General features: G+C 40.0%; 1 protein-coding gene across 7 annotated transcripts in view; it reads right to left on the bottom strand.

Moving 5' to 3' along the window:
- The window catches only part of LRBA (LPS responsive beige-like anchor protein), a 582443-nt gene that overhangs the window by 189095 nt on the left and 373286 nt on the right, over positions 1-20062 (bottom strand). For all 7 annotated transcript variants that reach the window (XM_032793241.2, XM_075066317.1, XM_075066316.1 and 4 more), the window contains exon 41: positions 3941-4058. In XM_032793241.2, the coding sequence (XP_032649132.1) occupies positions 3941-4058 (118 nt within the window). The remainder of the gene's footprint in view (positions 1-3940; positions 4059-20062) is intronic.

Genomic DNA, 20062 nt, shown 5'->3' on the forward strand with positions numbered 1-20062 from the left:
GGGGTGATCAGGGGACAAGGAGCGGGGGGGTTGATGGGTTGCTTGCGGCCCTTGAGGGATCTGAGGGGGAAAGGACATGGGTGGGGGTCGGATGGGTGGGGGACAGGCTGTTTTGGGAGGTACAGCCTTCCCTACTGGCCCCGATACAATTTTGTAACCCCGAAGTGCAGGGCCAGCTTTAGGAAGTGTGGGGCCCGATTTGAACAGTTTTGACGGGGCCCCAGCAGGGATAACTTAACTTAAAAAAACCCACATGTAAAAAAACACATGGGGCTTGTACTCACTGGGTGGCACTCCGAGTCTTCGGCGGCGGGTCCTTCACTCGCTCCAGGTCTTCACTGGCACTGAAGGATCCGACGCCGAAGTGCCGCCAAAGACCCGGTAGGGAACCAGTTGTTAAGATTTTGGCAGCTCATCACTGCTTACATTGCTCATCAAAAGAACTCAAATATAGGTTGGTTTAAATTGAAATTTAGGAAGGGGAAATACCAGAACGAAGAACTTTCCTAAAGATATACAAGAGCAGTGTTCAACCACTGAGGTTTTGAGTCCATTCTGATACACATGCATGCTCAAAATAGGACTTGGAGGGAAAAAAGCAGCTCTGGCCCAAACCAACTACATGAACAAGGCAGCAATCCATACTAATGTATTATTATATCTTAAGGTAGCGCCAAGAGGCCACGCAAAAGCAGGTTCCATTGTGCTAGGCACCTTTTACACACTGAATCAGATAGAGTACCTGTTTCATAGAACCTAATCTAACCTTAATCTAAATAAACAAATCAGACAGAGGGTAGGAGAAATTGATATAGCACAGAAAAAGAGACATGATTTGCAAACATCATGTTAGTGCCATGAATATTTTTTGTTATTTAAATAATTTAGGAGGGTTTCTGTTAGGATGAGACTAGCCAGACAGAAAGATGAAAGAAGGGAGGGAGGACATGAGGAGTAAGTGGATGGGAGGAGCTGGAGTAAACAGCCAAACAGCACAGGGGAGAGAATGTTTAGAGCAGGGGTCAGCAACCTTTCAGCAGTGGTGTGCCAAGTCTTCATTTATTCACTCTAATTTAAGGTTGTGTGTGCCAGTAATACATTTTAACATTTTAAGAAGGTCTCTTTCTATAAGTCTATAATATATAACTAAACTATTGTTGTATGTAAAGCAAATAAGGTTTTTAAAATGTTTAAGAAGCTTCATTTAAAATTAAATTAAAATGTAGAGTCCCCCGGACTGGTGGCCAGGACCCGGGCAGTGTGAGTGCCACTGAAAATCAGCTTGTGTGCTGCCTTTGGCACACGTGCCATAGGTTGCCTATCTCTGGGCTAGAGTGAAAACTACAGAAAGCAGTCGGTTGACATCATCAGTGTCCCATGGTTCCTGCATAAAATGTTTCTGTGGTTGTTCTATCAATTTCAGTCTCTAGCTGACTCCTCCCTGAAGTTTCTTTCTAAGGCCACATGGCTAGGGGATAGGAAAGTGCCTCATAGGTCCTAGATCCTCATTATCTGACCTTAAGGAACTATACCTCTAGGTGGCAGACAGTATAGATCAGTCTCCAAAAAATTTTTTTTTGTCTATTTGCTTAGAATACCAAAAATGTTTCCACCTGCGTGATGGGTGATTTTTGTGAGGTGAACGCAAGTTTGCTAGGAATTGGACAGACCAAATTATTTCACATAGATCAAATCGCCATCATATGGTGTGGCACGTGGATGGACTCGTACTGCTGACTTTGAGGTGTAAAGCTCCATATTCTAGTACTAAATCCTTGAACTATGCAGGACCCACAAAGTGTTAAGATTTCTGAAAGTCAGCTGCACAATTTATAGCTGATACTACAGATACTGTAAAAATAATTGTGAAAAGCTTTCAGAAAGGGATTCTCAGCCTGGAGGTTGTGACTCCTCATTAGGTGTTGGGGTTGTGACTGACTATCTACCTTACCCTTCCTATATTGCTAAGCAGGATCAGGATCATGGCTATGTGAATAACCAATTTTTTGGTTTGGTGGCCAAAATAAACAAACAAAAGTTTGGTTTGGGCTGACCAAAAAGAAAAAAAACAACAAAACAAAACAAAACAAAAAACCCTTTTCCAGAAAAACATGAAAGCTAAAAATAATTTCCTTTGGGATAAACAAAACCTTTAGTCTGACTAAATGTTTTCTTTCATTTTTGAGGGTTTCTAAACTTTTTTTGTTTATGAAAAATACAAAATTAATCACAAACAAAAATAGGGCTTTCAAATAAAACAATGGAATTCTAAAACAGAAAGGGTCAAACCATTTTCATATCAGAACGGCAAAATAAACCATTCCGACGTTTCCAATTTCTTTTTTAAATTAGACCTAAACAATTCATTGAAATGCATCAAAATTAGCAAATTGTTTTAGTTGAAATGAATCTTCATTTTTTGGCTAATAATAATAATAATAATAATAATAATAGATTTGCACAAAAAGTTTCACCCAACTCTAGTCATGGCTAGACTGGTGGGGAGGAGCATAGAGGAATAAGGGGGAATGGAAAGGTGGAGTATTGGCATGGAAAAAATTGAGTACTTCTGGTATAAGGTATCAGAAATGGCAGTACAAATGGCAGAAGTCTTGAGGAAATCTTACTCGTCTTCTAAACTACGGTTTCTGTGCACTTTACACAGGTAGGTATGACTGTCCCTTTATAAGAGCAAAACCAGATTTGAAATCAGAATTCAAATGCAGCATATGAAAATCAAATGGGTCACTCACGTGACTAGGTTTGGTCATACACTAAGAGGTGATTTTTCTTTGGTTGAATATTGCTGAATTCAAAATTACTAAGGATAAAGAGCTGGGTATCACTGTGGACAATTCAGTGAAACCCTGTGCTCAATGCATAGTGACAGTTTCAAGAGAAAAAAATGTTAAGACGTGAAGAATCAATTATATATTTTATCTGTATTCAGTTCTGGTCTCCCCATCTCTAAAAAGGGAGCTGAAAATGGAGAGATGGTGTCAGAGATCGGGGATGAAAATGATTAGAAGAATCAAGAGTTCTCTTTATGAAAAGAGGCTGAAAAGATAGAACTATTGACTTCAGAGAGGGGGATGAATTAAACAGACATAAAACAGGCATACTAAATAATGATTAGCTTAGAAAAATTCAATCAAGCACTCCTGTTTACCCTCCCTCATAACAGAAGAATAAGGAGACATGCAAAAAACAAATTTAAAGCTGATAAAAGGAGTTGGGTTTTTACACAAATAATTAACCTGTGAATCTGATTGACATAACTGTCATTGAGGCCAGCAGCTTGGTAGGATTTAGTCAAGAATTAGATATTAGATATTTTTATATACATGAGAAGAATATCCAGAGTTTACTGAAAATATTTGTTATCCTTTAAGACATTTAAATCCTGTACATTATTCCATAATTGTCTATTCTGGGATTTCTTTGGAAACACCTGGAATTGGCCACTGACAAAGACAGGATGTCAGAATATATTGGCCACTGGTCTCATTTAGAACTGCAGTTCTTATGTTCCCTTGTCCTTAATACTGCATAACCAGCAACTGTTTTCCTACCACAGGAAAATAATACTCTGTGTAAGTACAACAGATGAGAACACAGACATGCTTTAAGCAAAGTAAGTGTACAGAAAGTGCCAATTCAGCATTTGGACTGTAAATAGAAGCAAAATACTTAATTGAAAATAAAGTGAGTTATGATGTTTTACCCACAAGACTTCTCTCTGGAAAACTTTATATAGGAAAAAGTTATCCTTGAAATCTGAAGTATTTTTGTACATATAATTTCATTTTTTTTAAATCAAAGACACAGCCTATATCCATTAAACAAAAATAGCAGTAAATTCTAGCCAACAAAAAGTGAAATAGCAAACACATATTGTCAAACCAAAATTCTCCATCCCTCCGTTCCAATCCCTTGCTACCTCTGTTTGCCATGAAGATCTCTAATGCTGTATTTTGCAGGAGATAACGTCGGGAAAAAATTGACTGAATCTCTGTGAACAGCCATTTTCCATGGAGTCCCTCTGTATAAGCCAGAATCTAATAAAATAAAAAGGGCTAATAAGTATTTAGGAGCGGACAGGACATTACATTATAAACAAACTATCTGTGTAGGCAACATCACATTTTTTTTCTCCAAAAGTACTTTTGATCCAGGAAATGGGGAATAAAATAGTTAAATCTGCAACTTCAGTAATATTTAAAAGAAAACAAAAACAAAACCTTAATTCAATCATTACATTAATAATGCACTTTCAAATTTGGAAAATATGAGAACTATATTTATGCAACTGATTTCAAAGGCTACACAATCAGACTTTTTGTAGTAAGTATTTTAGAGGCCAGCCTTTCAAAAGTGCTCAGTAACTAACAGCGCCCAATGAAAATCTGGCCACTTTATTTAGGGGCCTAAATGGCAGCCACGCTCTTTGAAAAGTCTGGCACCAATTGTTGGTGCCAAGCACTTCTGAAAATCTGCCCTTATTGTTTTTCACGATCAATTTTTTGGTGTGTTTTTTCCTAGCCAAGCAATTGTTAGAAACTGTATGAAATATGTTACATTTCAGGATTAAATGACAAAAAATAGTATTTTTTATGGAGGGCAATTCACTTTTGACATTAGATTGATCTACATTTTACTTTAGTGTTGTAACATATAAACAAGAAAAATACCTTTTTTTTAAAAAAATGACCTTAAAAATTGTTCCTTAAGTTTATCGTTTAGGCAATATTCATTCATTCTGGAAGTATAAAGGTTGACTGTATAAGAGTTCAAGTATCATTTTGTCAGCTAAGGTTAAACACAAACCTGCAAATGAACTCGGCATAATCTCTCTATGGAGTAAGCGGTTGTCAAAGTAACTTGTTACAATTCCTGTCATCCAGTTGACAGACACAGATGCTTAGTCTGCCTTCACAATTCAAACTAATCCTATCTTTAGTATTCAACCACTTTGTTTCTTTGCTGCACCAGTTTTGCCTTTTTATTTCAAAAAGCTTAATTATGAAGGTGTTCAGAGACAACAAGACTGGCACTTCTCCGCCCCAGTTTAACAAAGCATAAGCAACAAGAAAAACTGAACTTAGATTTGTTAAAATAATTTAAATTAATACAATTATGTCTGACTTAAATCCAGTAAAGCAAAGAAGGTAAATTTAAGGCTGGTAGTTGATGCCACCACAATTCTGCTTAAGCAATATAATACATTATGCCAAAAATCACTTCTTAAGACCCTATTTAAAAGTGTTAAGCTAAACTCAGTGCAGAACATGAGCAAGACTTCTAATGAAATTAGCGGTCTTCAATGAGCATGTAAGGACAGATTTTGGCCACCTACCTGGATACATATGTATGTGTGCAAGTATTATTATTATTATTATTTATATTCCAGCAGTGTTTAGAGGCCCCAACCATTGTATACAAACATAGCATATAACACAATATCTGTCCTGAAGAGTTTACAACCGAACAAAATACAAAACAGGCAATCAAAAAACAAACAAATAAGCAACAGCTCAGAAGCATAGAACTTGCAAGGTACAACGTCTCCTCATGTTTCCTCTTCAACACCACCAGTGTCCCCTCAGCTCACAATGAAAAAAATCCCCCAAAATTGCTATTTTTAAATCAAATTCTTGAGAGGCACATGAAAGGTAACAGTGATCGGTAATGGTTCCAAACCATTTCTGAAATTGGAGATATAGTAGACTTGGGACCATGTTAACCTTTTTCTTCACCTCTCCCAGCTAACTAAGAATGCTGTATATCCAGGAAACACCACGTAAGGCTTGGTCCATTACATGTATAACAAGTACCAATGAGAAAGTATGACAAAAAAGTAGCACTGGTTGAGGATACAAAGCAGTCAATTCTGAAAACCTTGTGAAGACAAAGTTCTCATTTACTTTACTCAGATGAAACTTGCAATAATATTTTCAGATTGAGACCTATGTCTTCAGAGATCATATTTAGGAGGGGCCAATGGAGGTAGATAGATCAAAGTGTGCAATTCACAAAATCTCTTAAGCAAGCAAAGTGAAAAATAATTATGACAAGCAGCATTGCTGTAAGCACACACATTTTAGAGTCAAACATCAATTACTCAGATATTATGAGTTAAAACAGAAACCTAAACAATTCAATCACATTAAAAGGCTAAATACTCTTCTCCCCCCCAACTGGAGTCACTTATGACAATTTGTGTACAATTAAATCATCAAATGGGAAAATTTCCAATACACCTAACAAATGGATTTTTAAAACTAACTTAGAAGCCTCAGAAATACTTTATATTAATGTCTTTCACAGTCATGACAAAGTTATTGAATCCTATGCCAGAAAGTTTATAATAAAAACTCAGACTCAACTACAGAAACATTACCAGGCACCTCTATAACAATTCTTTATTCATTGCAAATAGTTATCAGAAGTGAGAAACAGCTGAGGCCTAGCTGAGCAAGACCTTCATTTCTTGTTGGAATACTATCTGCCTGGTCTGTAGTTTCACTTCAAAGTCTCTGGAGTTCAATTAAAACTGGATTAGGTGGAAGCAGACCTTCTTTGGGACTTTCTGTTTTCTGAAACTCCACACATACTGATAGCACCCTAGACAAAGGTCTAGCCCTCCAATGAACCAGTTGCTATAGAAACTGCATCATTACCATTGCTCTGCAGTCATCACACCAACTATAGTAGTTTGAAAGATACAGAACACACACTCTTCTTCAATGTTTTTTTACTACATATTTATAAAAACCTTCCCTTCTTCCATCATTTCCAGATTCAGATCATTTGATTTTACAAATAGCTCACATTTCAGAAACATGAAGTATTTACAGAAATCGTTAAAGCAAATATAAAAAAGTCAGAATTTGTATTCTATTAAAAAGGGAACAAAATGTTTCATCTGTCTTACTTTCTTTGAAATTTTGAATTTTATAATTACAACTTTTGAAAATTAAAGATAGTTTCCCTTAAAAAAACCCAACAAATCTCTTTCATTCATATGCCAGATAATATAGGATTTTGTTAATGTAAAGAAAGGTTATTGTGCAACAATAAAGAAGCTAAGTTTAAAAGGTGACTATTATGGTTCTAAGCAGGACTGGCGCTTCCATTAGGCGACCTTAGGCAGTCGCCTAGGGCACCAGGATTTGGGGGGCGGCATTTTCTGCGCTCCCCAGGGGTGAACAGGAAATTCCGGTTCCGCTCCTGTTGTGCCACCGAAGAAGGACCTTCTGTTGATGTGCCGTGGAAAACAGCGGCAGGTAATTGAGCAGCTCAGTGACTGCCGCTGTCGCCTGCAGCATTTCGGCGGAGGGTCCTTCTTCGGCGGCACGATGGGAGCGGAACCGGAAACTCCCGCGCGCTCTGTGGGGAGCACACCAAATGTGGCCCCCCGAATTCTGCCTAGGACACCAGAAACCCTGGCACCACTCCTGGTTCTAAGGATTTTTACTTCATTGCCAATCATTTTGGAGTAACACTTCTAAAACAAAGAGAGGCTAATGTGACTGCATATTCTAATTTAATCTTCACAAATAAAATAACCTCCCATCTCAAGAAAAGAAATGGAGAACTATTTCTAGGATTTTACCATTTAATGGCTTTAACACAGAGTTTCAAGACTGAATAGGCAATAAAGATATTTTTCTCAGACTTTAAAGAAAGAGTACACAACTTAATAGAAGAGTTCAAAACACTTATGCTAAATGATGGGTTCCTCTAAAATTCCACAGTTACAAAAACATCCTATGCAAGCCGATACCTATATAGGCTTTAGAGATACAAAACAAAAAGCATGACAATAAGAAACATCATCAGTTTATGTTCACCTCAGTAGAATACCCTCAAGTCATCTCAAATAATACAGACTAAGGCCCGATCCCGCAATCATATCAATTTGGGTGGACATTTGCACAGCCCTACTGAAGTCAATGACATTCCGCCAGGGTGCAGGATGCTACTGGAGAAACTGAAGACAGAAGTATGAGGGGCAATTAGCCCCTGACTTGAACTTACATTTTAGGCCCTGATTTTGTAATTAGAGTTAACTGGACATTCAGTGTTGGCCTCCAGTTAAGACCATATATAGACAAACAGTCCGCTTAATGATGCATGGTAACTATGAAACTATATGTGCTAGTTTCACAGCAGTTAAGTGCCTGCCCCTACATTGTTCTGCCATCTTGCAAGGTGAACAAAAAAGCCCTAAAACTAACTCCCGCCCCCCCCCACCAAAAAAAATAACTGCTTGAAAGATTAAGAACATAAGAACGGCCATACTAGGTCAGACCAAAGGTCAATCTAGACCAGTATCCTGTCTTCCAACAGTGGCCAATGCCAGGTGCCTGTCCGAGACCAACGCAGATTCGAGTAAATTTGTTGATCGAGTGAGGAAAATCAAAACATGTCAGATTGAAAGTTCAAAACCACGTGGCCGTTTATTGATGGGGAAGGAGTTGCAGCTTGGGCTGGGGAGGAGCGCTTTTACTAACTAACAATACTATTAGAACAAGAATATTTACACAACTTGAAATAATCTATTTACAACCAACAACAGGAAACCAAATGATCTGTGATTAACTGCTCATCAGAAATTAAAGCAGATACACCAAACTGAGTAAACTATATATATTAACCAAATATTGTAAAGTACAACAATTAATCACATTAGCAATTAATACAACAATTTAACTCTCATATACTATATATATCGCTTGGTACCAAGTAACAACAATATATACAGTTCTGTATCAAATAAGGGAAGGAAAAAGAAGAGGCTAGGCAAATAAAATATTACAGAAATTAGAATACAAATACCGCACTCCAGGTGCAGCTGACCAGCAGTACAGACACCGAGAGCATAACGAATTGATGGGAATTAATCCCACCCATCCCGAGCCAGCTAAATCTGCAAGAGACCCTTCTAGCTGGAAGGAGGATCCAAATCTTATAGCTAACATGCGAATACTCCTCCAGATCTTGGCGCGAGACATGGTTTTATTCGAAAGCTCTCTTACTCATGTCAGCATCTGATTGGTCCCTAGCTACTTCGCCTTCCAGGTTCCAAGTTGGAGCCCTCCACGTAAACAGGATCTGCACATGGCATGCTGGTATTTTTGCACAAAGCACTAGCCTGACCCCTAGATGACCAGGGAAAAAGAGTGGGAAAATGCACACGGCACTATAATGTTGCACACCGCACTATCCTGACCCTTAGGTGACCAGGCAAAAAGAGCGGGAAAATGCACACGGCACTATAATGTTGCACACCGCACTACGGTGTTGCACACGGTACCAATGTGACCTTTTGACTGACAATTGGCCATACAGACACCATCTTTGAGCATAGGCTTAGGGCTGCGACAGTGTCCCAGAGGGAATGAACAGAACAGCTAATCATCAAGTGATCCATCCCCGGTCACCCATTCCATCTCCTACAAACAGAGGCTAGGGACAGCATCCCTATCCATCCTGATGAATAGCCATTGATGGACCTATCCTCCATGAATTTATTGAAGGGTTAAAATCCATGTGCATTTTATATAATAACCTGGTATATGGATTGTGCCAGCTCTTTCTCAGACCCAAAGTCCAGAGTTTAGTCTGGAGATCAGAGGGCTAGCAAATAGTGATTAGCTAAGAGAAAGCTGGGGCAAACAGATAATCCTGTTTTGCTAAAATAGGTCTAGTCAGCAAATTGCCAGGTGTTCGAGCTAAGAACTAAATAATTGTGTCTTATTCGAAGTTGCAAATTGAACAAAGGATCCCTGTTCCTATTGTGTCAGTCTCTTCTGTAGAGAACGTTCTTCCCACAGATCCAACCTTGAGTTTATGAAAAGTTGGCACGTCAGTATAAGATACAGCATCCTTCCACCTCCCTTCCCAGGGACCAATGCCTACCTTAAGACATAAAGGGGACAATCTTTATTGTTATATACTTTCACTGTTTCTTTGCTTTAACCCCTAGGAATGTACCTGTTGGACAATCAAAGGAGCTGCTCCATTTCTATGGACCCCAAATCAGAATTCAACATATATATTTTATACTAATAACATTTCATCAAAGTATTAATTAAATGTTAACTTGAGACCATGGGCAGAGACATTATGTAAACTTTTAACCATTGGCTAATGTGCTATCTTGTCTTGCTGCAAAAACTATCCCAGGGTGTGGAACTACCTATCCCGTCACTTTCCCCTGTCCATGGAAAATCTATGTATTCTATTGTAATCAACTGATTGGCAGTGTCTCTGAGCCTAATAAGCCAGGTGACACTCCACCAGCGCTGTGTGTAATAAACTCCTATGCTTGACCTCCAGGGGAGGTTCTAGACATTTTGCCACCCCAAGCACAGAGGGTCCACTGGTCCCGCGGCTTCGGTGGACCTCCCGCAGGCATGCGGGACCAGCAGATCCTCCGCAGGCATGCTGCCGAAGGCACCCTGCCTGCCGCCCTAGCAGCGACCGGGAGAGTGCCCCCTGCGGCTTGCCACCCCAGGCACGCGCTTGGAGCACTGGTGCCTGGAGCTGCCCCTGTTGACCTCTACACAGTATGGATTTATGTCCTTCATTTATCTAGTCTTTTTTTTTTTTAACCTTGTTATAGTCTTGGCCTTCACAACATCCTCTAGCAAGGAGTTCCACAGGTTGATTATGCGTTGTGCAAAGAAATACTTCCCTTTGTTTGTTTTAAACCTGCTACCTATTAATATATTTGTTGACCCTTAGTTCTTGTGTTATGAGAAGGACTAAATAACACTTCCTTATTTACTTTCTCCACACCAGTCATTATACTATAGATCATCATAGCAGTCAAACAACAGTATCTCTCCATGTTGTATTAAAACATGGGGTCATATCAATTAAATTGTTACAATTTTAAAGATGTACTATTATACTCCATAATAAAAAAATCTTTTATTAAAAGTTAAGAACATTTTATTTTAAATTTTAAGCAAACCAATCAAATATCGTATACTCAAGTTTTAGAATAATGTATTATTGATCTTGAAAATGTGACTACTCTAGAGATAATTAAGTCTGCAGATGGGTTATAGAACTGAACAGTAATTGAATAATTACATCATTTTTATGTGCCAGACAGCTTAAGTATCACAAGTAAAATAAAAACCAAATAACTGAATTCAACAGCTGCCTCATATTTTTATATTTTGTACTCCAAAATGAAATGTCTGTTTGAAACCCATTCCTAAAATAGCCATATATTGTGTGCATTCAGAATAATAATACATTTGCATTTCTGTTTGTTTGCAATCAAACGACAACCTACAGTAAATAATTGCTCTGACAAATCAAAGTCTGATGGTTATAGTAACCTTCATCTTTTTATGTCAAGTTTGTATAGAAAGTCACGAGCTTACAAGGAGCTAGATTTTTTTTTTTTTTTTTTTTTACAAAAACTGACGTATGATCTTCTGTGTAACTGGCTCTCGATCACAGTATTTAACCCATATAATTGTAGCTTATAGTTACATAGGATTTGTTACTAAAACAAAGTCTTACTGTGCTTCTTGCTTAATAAAGTCCAAACACAACAGACCTAGTACCAAAAAAATTATGTTAATGATAATTTAAGAATGCATAACTGCTCTTAATCACCACAGGGCTCATTGGCATCATTTTAGATTTTTCATTTGACATACTGCCAGAACAAAACAGAAAACAAACCATATGGGGGGTAGGAGTAGTAAGAAAATGGTTTATTTTATTCAATTGTCAAATATTTACTCAAGCAGCTGCTGAATTCTGCATTCTAGCAGTCTCCCCTCCACCCCCACTACAGTCTGATATACCATTCTATTCCACATTTTCATGGGTGACAAATTCAATTAAACATATTCATTACTTTAATGTTCCACTTGGCAGTTTTAGCCAGTCTAAAGAATTAATAAATAAATAAATAAATGCTATGTGACCTTTGTATCGATCAGACTAAAATGGTTTAAGTCTAGTTGTGGGTGGTGGAGGGTTTGGGGGGAAAAAAAAAACTCTTATGTTTTCTCTTCCAATTACTGGAGGAGATGATAAAACCACAGCAAATGATGTATCAGCTCATTTTATCTTATCGCTTTGGGGCTAGGTGACAATGAAGTTCATATTTCACTGGCTCCCATTGAAGATTGTGAAAATTACTTGCCCTTATGACCTGAAATTTCACTAGAAGACAGAAATTTCTCTTCTGCAAAGTAATGCAGTTTTTCAGATGTCAACCTTTAGCCCAGCTTTAAAAATTAATTTCATTTATATTAACCACTGATATTGATATTTTCACAGAACACACTTGATACATGAAGCTCTGACTGGCAAATTGATGTTGTTTTAGATGTGTAGAACTATTTGATTTTAAGCTGCTGTTACAGATTTACAGCAAACTGAAATTCCTATATAATATATATTTGTTCTGGCCTGATGCACCTCAAAGCCCCTAGCCTGTAACTAATTCAGAGTCCTTAGTTAGGACTTTATTCCTAATCCTGCTCATATTTAGAAGAATTTGCATAGTAGAGGATATACAAATAAAAGCTCTTTCTTTAAAAATAAATAAGTCATATGCTGCCAGAGGCTGATGTGCTTGATGAGGTGCAAAACACCTTTAAGCCTTTAAAAATGGTAGAGAAATACTCAGCTGTGTTTACTGAGATTGAATCCCACTCAAAAAGAAAAATTAATGCAGGCCCAAGTGTCTAAAGAGGCTCATTCATTAAGAGCAGAAAGGAATCCAATGAACAGGACCTACCCATAGGTCTGCTTGTTTGTTTTTAAATTAGAATAGGAAAATTTTATTCATAACCTTTTCTTAAAAGTCAATGGGGTGCTCCTGGCCTGACACACCTCACAATGGCGCCTCAATGGGCCTGCAAGTTTAGTACGGATGTCAGCACCCATGTCCTATCTCCTCCTCTGCACCGAATAGTTGGTGTAAAGAATCATTCCTTTGGGCTGAAGTGACCCATGCCCTAGCTGGTCTGTAGTGAGCAGGACCAGTGGGTAAAACTCCTTGCCATTGGTAGAAGAGGTTGATATGAAAAAACAAAACAGGGATTGGCTGCTTCATGTGACTGATAATGGGACACAGAACCTTCAGTTACTACATCACCAGTTCAAACTTTTCTCAGCAGAGCACTGGCGGTTACCAAGACAAAGGATACAGACTGGTAAATGAAGACTTTACTTTTCAGCTGGGATAAGAGAATGAAGAACGAGGTAATTATCTATGAGTGCCATGATCTCTTCATCTTAATCAAGATGGCGTACACCTTTTGGATATGGGAAGACAATATGCTCAACATATATATATCTTAATGTAGAATGAGGTCTGATTGCTAGTGGGGTATAACAGTTAAGACAATTTGTCCTGGGAAAAACATGTTTGATTTCTCTCAGCAATGACAAAATTAATCAAAGTTCTGGTTGGTTCTCCCAACTGTGCCAGGTCAGGATTTGGAGTAACACCTATTTGCTGCAGATTAGACATCAGGCTCCTTCAAGAAGAAAGGGAGCTGGATTTTCAGGGAGCCCTAAATTCTTATAAAACCAGCCTGAGGTCTTGGTTTAGAAAGCCTCAGTCAATGTGCCTGAGTGGCACTTAGGCATTAGTAGGGTCTGCACACTGAAGGGTAAAGAAGGTCAATAACTACTTGGGATGGCTACAGCCTACCACCTTTTACTGCTGCCAGACAAAGTTGCCTTTAGGAATTAACAGTACCAAATTTTAAATAAAAGGCTTAATACAATTGCAGCTACTTAGCCAAAAGATACTAATTTCTGTCTCCATTTTCATTTGCTTCCTGCCACTCAGTGTCTACATCACCAATTCAAAGACAGCCCAGATTGGTAGTGACCAAACTTGCTGCTATCCAACAGTTGTTCAGTGGCATACCTAAAACAAATTGGTAGTCTCAATCTGCTTCCAGTGTACATGTATGAAAGTTACAAAAACCACTTGGCTCAGACTCAGAGGTCAAAAACTTTGAAGCTACAAAGTACTAATTAGCAATTACTACTACTGAGACAACTAAGTGCATCCCTTAAAATGTGGTCTCTCTTCAACATCTGAGGTATATTAGCAGGAGGTGTGGAAAAACAGGTGCTGCTGCTACCCAACCCATGGATAGAAGCCTTCAGTCTCTAGAGCTGTCAATGCAGCACTTACCACAAGCACTAAATTCCCTTTTTATTAATTAATAAATAAATAAATAAATAAATAAAAATCAAGAAATTCTTGCCTGCTCTCTAGGATGTTTTGCTGGACAAACAGTTCTCTAGGCAACCTCTGTCTTTGCCTCAGACACAATGATATTTGTCTTATCTAGAACACATTTCTGTACGTAACCAGCAAAAAAAATTGCAGCAATGCTTTCAGGTCATCAGGAAAAAAAACTACACCAACTATGATATTCCCAACTGGAATGTCTGTCTGTCCACTCAGACTGTATCTGCAGCCTACATACACAAGGAAGAAGAATGGTGATTATATGTAGCTTTGACAGATCTTCCCTTCAGTACTTGTCACAGCATTCACAATATTATTTACACTGCCTTCACATATCCAATCAACGAAAAGGACTGCAAAAAGACTAACTAAAACACATCTATTAATGCACAAACAATAGTTAACGGGAATAAACTGCATTTAAATGAATGTATTGGGTGATCTCTGTCGAGAATTCCACATTAAAATGAGAACTATTGTTTCTTTGGGGAAAAAACATATTTAAAACCAAAGCTAAACAAATGTATGATCATGTATGGATTCAGATACACAGAAAAACATTTCCTTGAATGATCAAGAGTAGTTTGTTTATAGATCTACATACATACTAGGTGAAGGCCTATGCTGTCGTACTGGTGTAATCTGTAAAATGTAAAAAAGTCAAAAATGGCTGAGAACTTAAAAATCTGCCCGTAACAGACTAAATCCCAGTGGTGACTGAACCTGGTGATATGCTGAAACAAGAGCTCTCAACGCTGCCTGTACCTGTCTCCATGCTTCACACTGATTCAATAAATATTCTAGGCTTCCAAGTGAGGCATAGAGAGTGATATACCGTAATCTTATAGTATAGACGTAAGAGGAGGAAAGGTAGGAGAGAGAGAGAGCGTGCTCACGCACATAAACAAACAAAATTATGTTAATGTAGGAGGAACATGGGAATTCCCTTACTGGCCCAGATCCAAGATATATCCAGACCAGTATCCTATCGCCAACAGTGGCTAGTACCAGTTGCTTCAGAGGAAGGTGTAAGATCCCTGCAGTTGCAAATGTGGGATAATCTGCCTCTCATATTAAATCTCAACTTGGTCTCTCTACTAGTAACAGTTAGAGACTGGCTTAAGCCCTGAAGTATTATAGCCCTTCCAAAATCGTTACATTTGATAACAACAACTCTGGATATTCTTGCAATACATATAAATGTCCAATTCTTTTTTGAATCTTACTAAGTTCTTTGCCTCAGTAATTTCACATGACAATTAGTTCCAGGCTAATTACACTTTTTGTGGAAAAAGTATTTCCGTTTATCAGTTCTGAAAGTGCCAAATTTCATCTCCACTGAATGTCCCCTTCTTCTTGGGTTATGAAACAGAATGTATCTGTTAAGGCTCTTCAGGTCCAGTTTATCCCTAGATAATAATAATTCCTTAAATTCTTTGCATCAAATGCTTGAAGCAGAGAAGTAGGACAATGCAGATGGTACAGGTGATGTCTCACCATATATGGTTCATCACTCATTGTATGGATGGCATTGGTGGGGCAGGGGACAAAGAATGCTTATGCCATGATTTCTCTGCTTGGATTCTGTGCCTTATCTTGTCTGGGTTGGCTGTGAGTTGCTCTGTAGCCCAGAATCTCTGTAGCATCAAGAACTACAAGTAATTCTACTCCTCCTACCTCTGCTCCTCTTCCCAGGGCTTGCGGAGACTGGGAGAGAACACAGTGCTATCTGTGGCCTGGTCTACACTACGCGTTTAAATCGATTTAAAGAGCGTTAAAATCAATAGTACGCGTAGTATGGACCCAAGCGTTTCGCACGAGCGAGGCATGGGAGTTATGTACAGAACGCCCGTGATAAGTCGTAACAACGGAGCTCGATTTAAAATCGATTCTGTAATCTTGCCACCCCGACGATGAGGAGTAGCAATCTAAAACTTTCGATATTAACAATTCCGAGTATGGTTAGCTTGTGATGGAAATCGACGTTATTGGTCCCGGCGAGACTCAGGCAGAGGTGACACAGATGCACTCAACGTCTGATGCCGCGTCTGGTCCAGGAATCTGAACTCAGTGATGCGCGGGCAGAATACAGGAAAAAGTCCGCGCGCTGCGAACGTTTTGAATACATCCGCTTGCGCGTGATCGTGACTCTGATCAGCACTGGTGCGAGCAGTTCACTCCGAAAAGATGCTTCCTCATCACGCACGGCGACAGGACGGAGATACAGAACACGATCGGCTGATTATGGAGACATAATTCTTGTTGTATCAAGCCTGTTACGACACGAAATGCCAAACACGCGTCCTGACAAAATAATATACTCATCTCTAGAAGAAACACAGCCGCGTGACCAAGCGTAACGGGACAGGCCAGCAGACTCAAATGGATGCTCACCCCGTAAGGGAGAGGGAGGAGGCGGTAACTGGCAGACTCCAGCTATCCCACAGGCTGCTCGAAACAAGGTATTTGCGTCATCTTCGGCTGAGCTCCAAGTCTGTAGGTTCAAACACAGTGTGGTGTGATTCAGTGGAAGATACTTCAGTATTCTTCCCCCCCCACCCCTTCCACATAACCGACAGGAAGAGATCATTCCTTGACTACTTTGCAATGCACCCCTGCTAATGTGGATGAAAGCAGCGGGTAGACTTCGCACATGCTACACGGCACGGAAGAAGCATGTAGCCCTGCCTCCCCCTCTCCTCCTCTTGCACCCGGTGGCTTAGATCGGTGCTTGATAGGACTGTGCTTCACCATCCATCCTGAGGACAACCCCTAATGCCTGATAATTGCTCAATATCAGAGGAATGATTCCTGGTTACTCCCAGTAGATAGGAAGAACGGCTAATAAGCATCTTCATACATAGCAACTGGGGCTTCAGCCCTCCCTTTCCTATGTAAAAAAGATTCTGTACTGCCTGACTGTCATAGCCCCGGGAGCCGTGCCTCCCTCATTTATCTCACTAAACAAGCTCGTTTCTATTCCTGCATCTTATAACTTCATGACACAAATGGGGCGGGGGGGACACTGCACGGTACCCAGAAGTTGGAGGAGGGAAGCAACGGGTGCGGTTGTGCAGGGGCACCCCCGTGAATACTGACACGAGCAGCTGTCTCTCTGATACACTGGTTCTCTAATACACTGTCCTCTATTCTAGGCAGGATGGACTCTATTTTTAGAAACCATAAGGGAGGGATGACTCAGTTCCCAAGTGAGTCAATCCAATTTGCTTTCAAAAATTTTCAGCCGGGCACTCATGATAGCACAGACAGTACAGAGAGGGAGAGATAACCGTCATCTCATTGCCAGTTTACTCCGGCAATAGACGGTACAGAACGACCAGTAAACCTTCTGCTATCATTGCAAAAGCAAGTGAATGCTGCTGTATAGCACTAGGAATACTCATCTCCCGGAGGCATCCAGTACAATACGGTGCCGGAAAAAAAAAAGGCTGAAGGCTCCAGGGTTGCCGTGCTATGGCGTCTGCCAGGGCAACCAGGGAAAACGCGCGAAAGGATTGTCAGCTGGTGTTTTTCCCAGAGGAAGGAATGACTGATGACATACCTCAGAAGCCGACCCGCGACATTAGATTCAACTCTGAATTCCAAGGGGCAGGGGAGACTGCGGGAACTATGGGATAGCTATGGAAGAGCTACCCACAATGCAATGCTTCAGAAATCGACGTTAGCCTCAGAGCATGGACGCACAACGCTGAATTACTGTGCCTAGTGTGGCCGCATGAAATCAAATTTATAATATCAGTTTTATAAAACCGATTTTAGCAAATTCGATTTTATCCCATAGTGTAGACGTGGCCTATGTTGCCTTACACTGCTCAGGCATTTGAAGGGGTTCTCCCCAAACAGTAGTGGCTTGTTTATTGCGCCACCAAAGCAGCATATAGAGACCAGAGCAGGGGCCAGACACAGTGCCTACGGTCACCAAAGAAACACAGCCACCAAACATACATGAACTGAGCAAAAATCACATGTTCTGCAAGAGTAGATACATTACTGGAGCAAGAGAACTGACCACATCTATCAACCTTAACGGTTTTTACTATGACCCATCATTATAGGAGCTCAGGAGCTTTTAGGATCATTCATTTAAATAATTTGATATATTAAAAATAAACATACTACAGAATCATGGAGAATTGAGTGCAATAGGGAGCAGTGGATTAATATTACAGCTGCTGGCTTTCACCTTTGCAGGATGTAAAATAAACGTAACAGGCCTTGATTCTTCAAGCAGATGTGCTAATGCAGACACCTTTCTCCCAGGGCCGTTTAATGGCCAAACACTATAAGCTTGTGACTAGAGCTTCTGGAGTTATGTGGTGAGGTGATAATCACGTCTTTCAATCTTCCAAGCACCTGAGAAAAAAAAGAGTCTGAAAATGTGACTCGAGCATAACAAGGTCTGCTTTGGACTGCAGACAGTCTTGAAGAACAGCTCTGAAGTTATGAACTGCCCTATGAATCTCAATGGGAGGTTAAGTTAGCGACTGAGTGCTTGAAAAGGGGGAGGGCAATAGAAGCCATCTACATGGCCCCAACAAAGGATTCTATATGACACAAGGAGAGAGGATAGTGGGGTCAGCCCACCAACCCAAGAAGATATAGCCTGGCTGCCAAGGTGCCTCCTTGTTACCACTCCTGTCTCTTAGAAGCCAAGAAGGGGCTGCTACCAGTGTAACCCCCAAAAGAAAGTGTGACCAGTTGCAACTCTTGAGAGAGACAAGGAGGCCTCATTTTGCCCCTGCATCTCAGAGAAAGGAGAAACCTTTCTGCCACTGCCATTCCAGGTAAGGGATAGGGCCATGGCACCAGGATTGGGGCTATCTGCTGTAGACAATCTCAGCGTGTAGCAAGGGCCTCAGATTATTTTAATTTGGCCTTGCCTGCAACAACACAGAATACCATGTAAATAATTGCAATTCTGCACAAGGATTACTTTTGCATCTACCAGTACTGCAGATTTGGGACCTTGGCTCCTTGTATGTATTTCTCCACATCACAAAACTGCTGTACAATTTTGCACAATTGGCACGGGGGTCCAGTGGCAAACTGGGAGGATATAGGGTGTACGTGAGAGAGCGAATCACACTTCAAATTGGAGACCCAAATATACAGGGGGAGGCTGGGATAGAAATATGAGTGAAGTTCCACAAGGTGCCTAAGTACCCGTGATCTCTTGTCATTTCAAATAAGGACATTTTCTTTCACGACAAGTTGATTGGGCAACTGACAAAATGTCAGATGAAATTCAGTGTTGACAAATGCAAAGTAATGCACATTGGAAAATGTAATCCCAACTATATATATACAAAATGATGGGCTCTAAATTAGCTGTTACCTCTCAAAAGAGAGATCTTGGAGTCATCATGGAGACATCTCTGAAAACATCTGTACACTAAGTGTCAGGAACCATTAGGAAAGTGCTAGATAATAAGACACAAAAATATCATAATGCCACTAGCTAAATCCATACCTTGAATCCTGCATGCAATTCTGGCACCCCATCTCAATATATATATATAAAAAAAAAAAATAATAATTCCCCTCTCACCCCTATGGGTGGTATGTGTCTTCCTCAGCCTCGGGTCCTCTACCAGAGGCCTGGGAGTTTGAGGGTTCTGCGCAGTATCTCAGCTGTTCCTAGCACTGCACTCTTCTGGACAGAGAGCTCTGATGTTGTTCCTGGGATCTGTTGGAGCCACTCACCCAGCTTAGGAGTCAAGCCCGAGTGCTCCTACCACCACTGGGACCACTTTGGCCTTCACTTCCACAGCCTCTCTAGTTCCT

The sequence above is a fragment of the Chelonoidis abingdonii genome, chromosome 5 (assembly GCF_003597395.2).
Source record: "Chelonoidis abingdonii isolate Lonesome George chromosome 5, CheloAbing_2.0, whole genome shotgun sequence".
NCBI classification, from domain to species: Eukaryota; Metazoa; Chordata; order Testudines; family Testudinidae; genus Chelonoidis; species Chelonoidis abingdonii.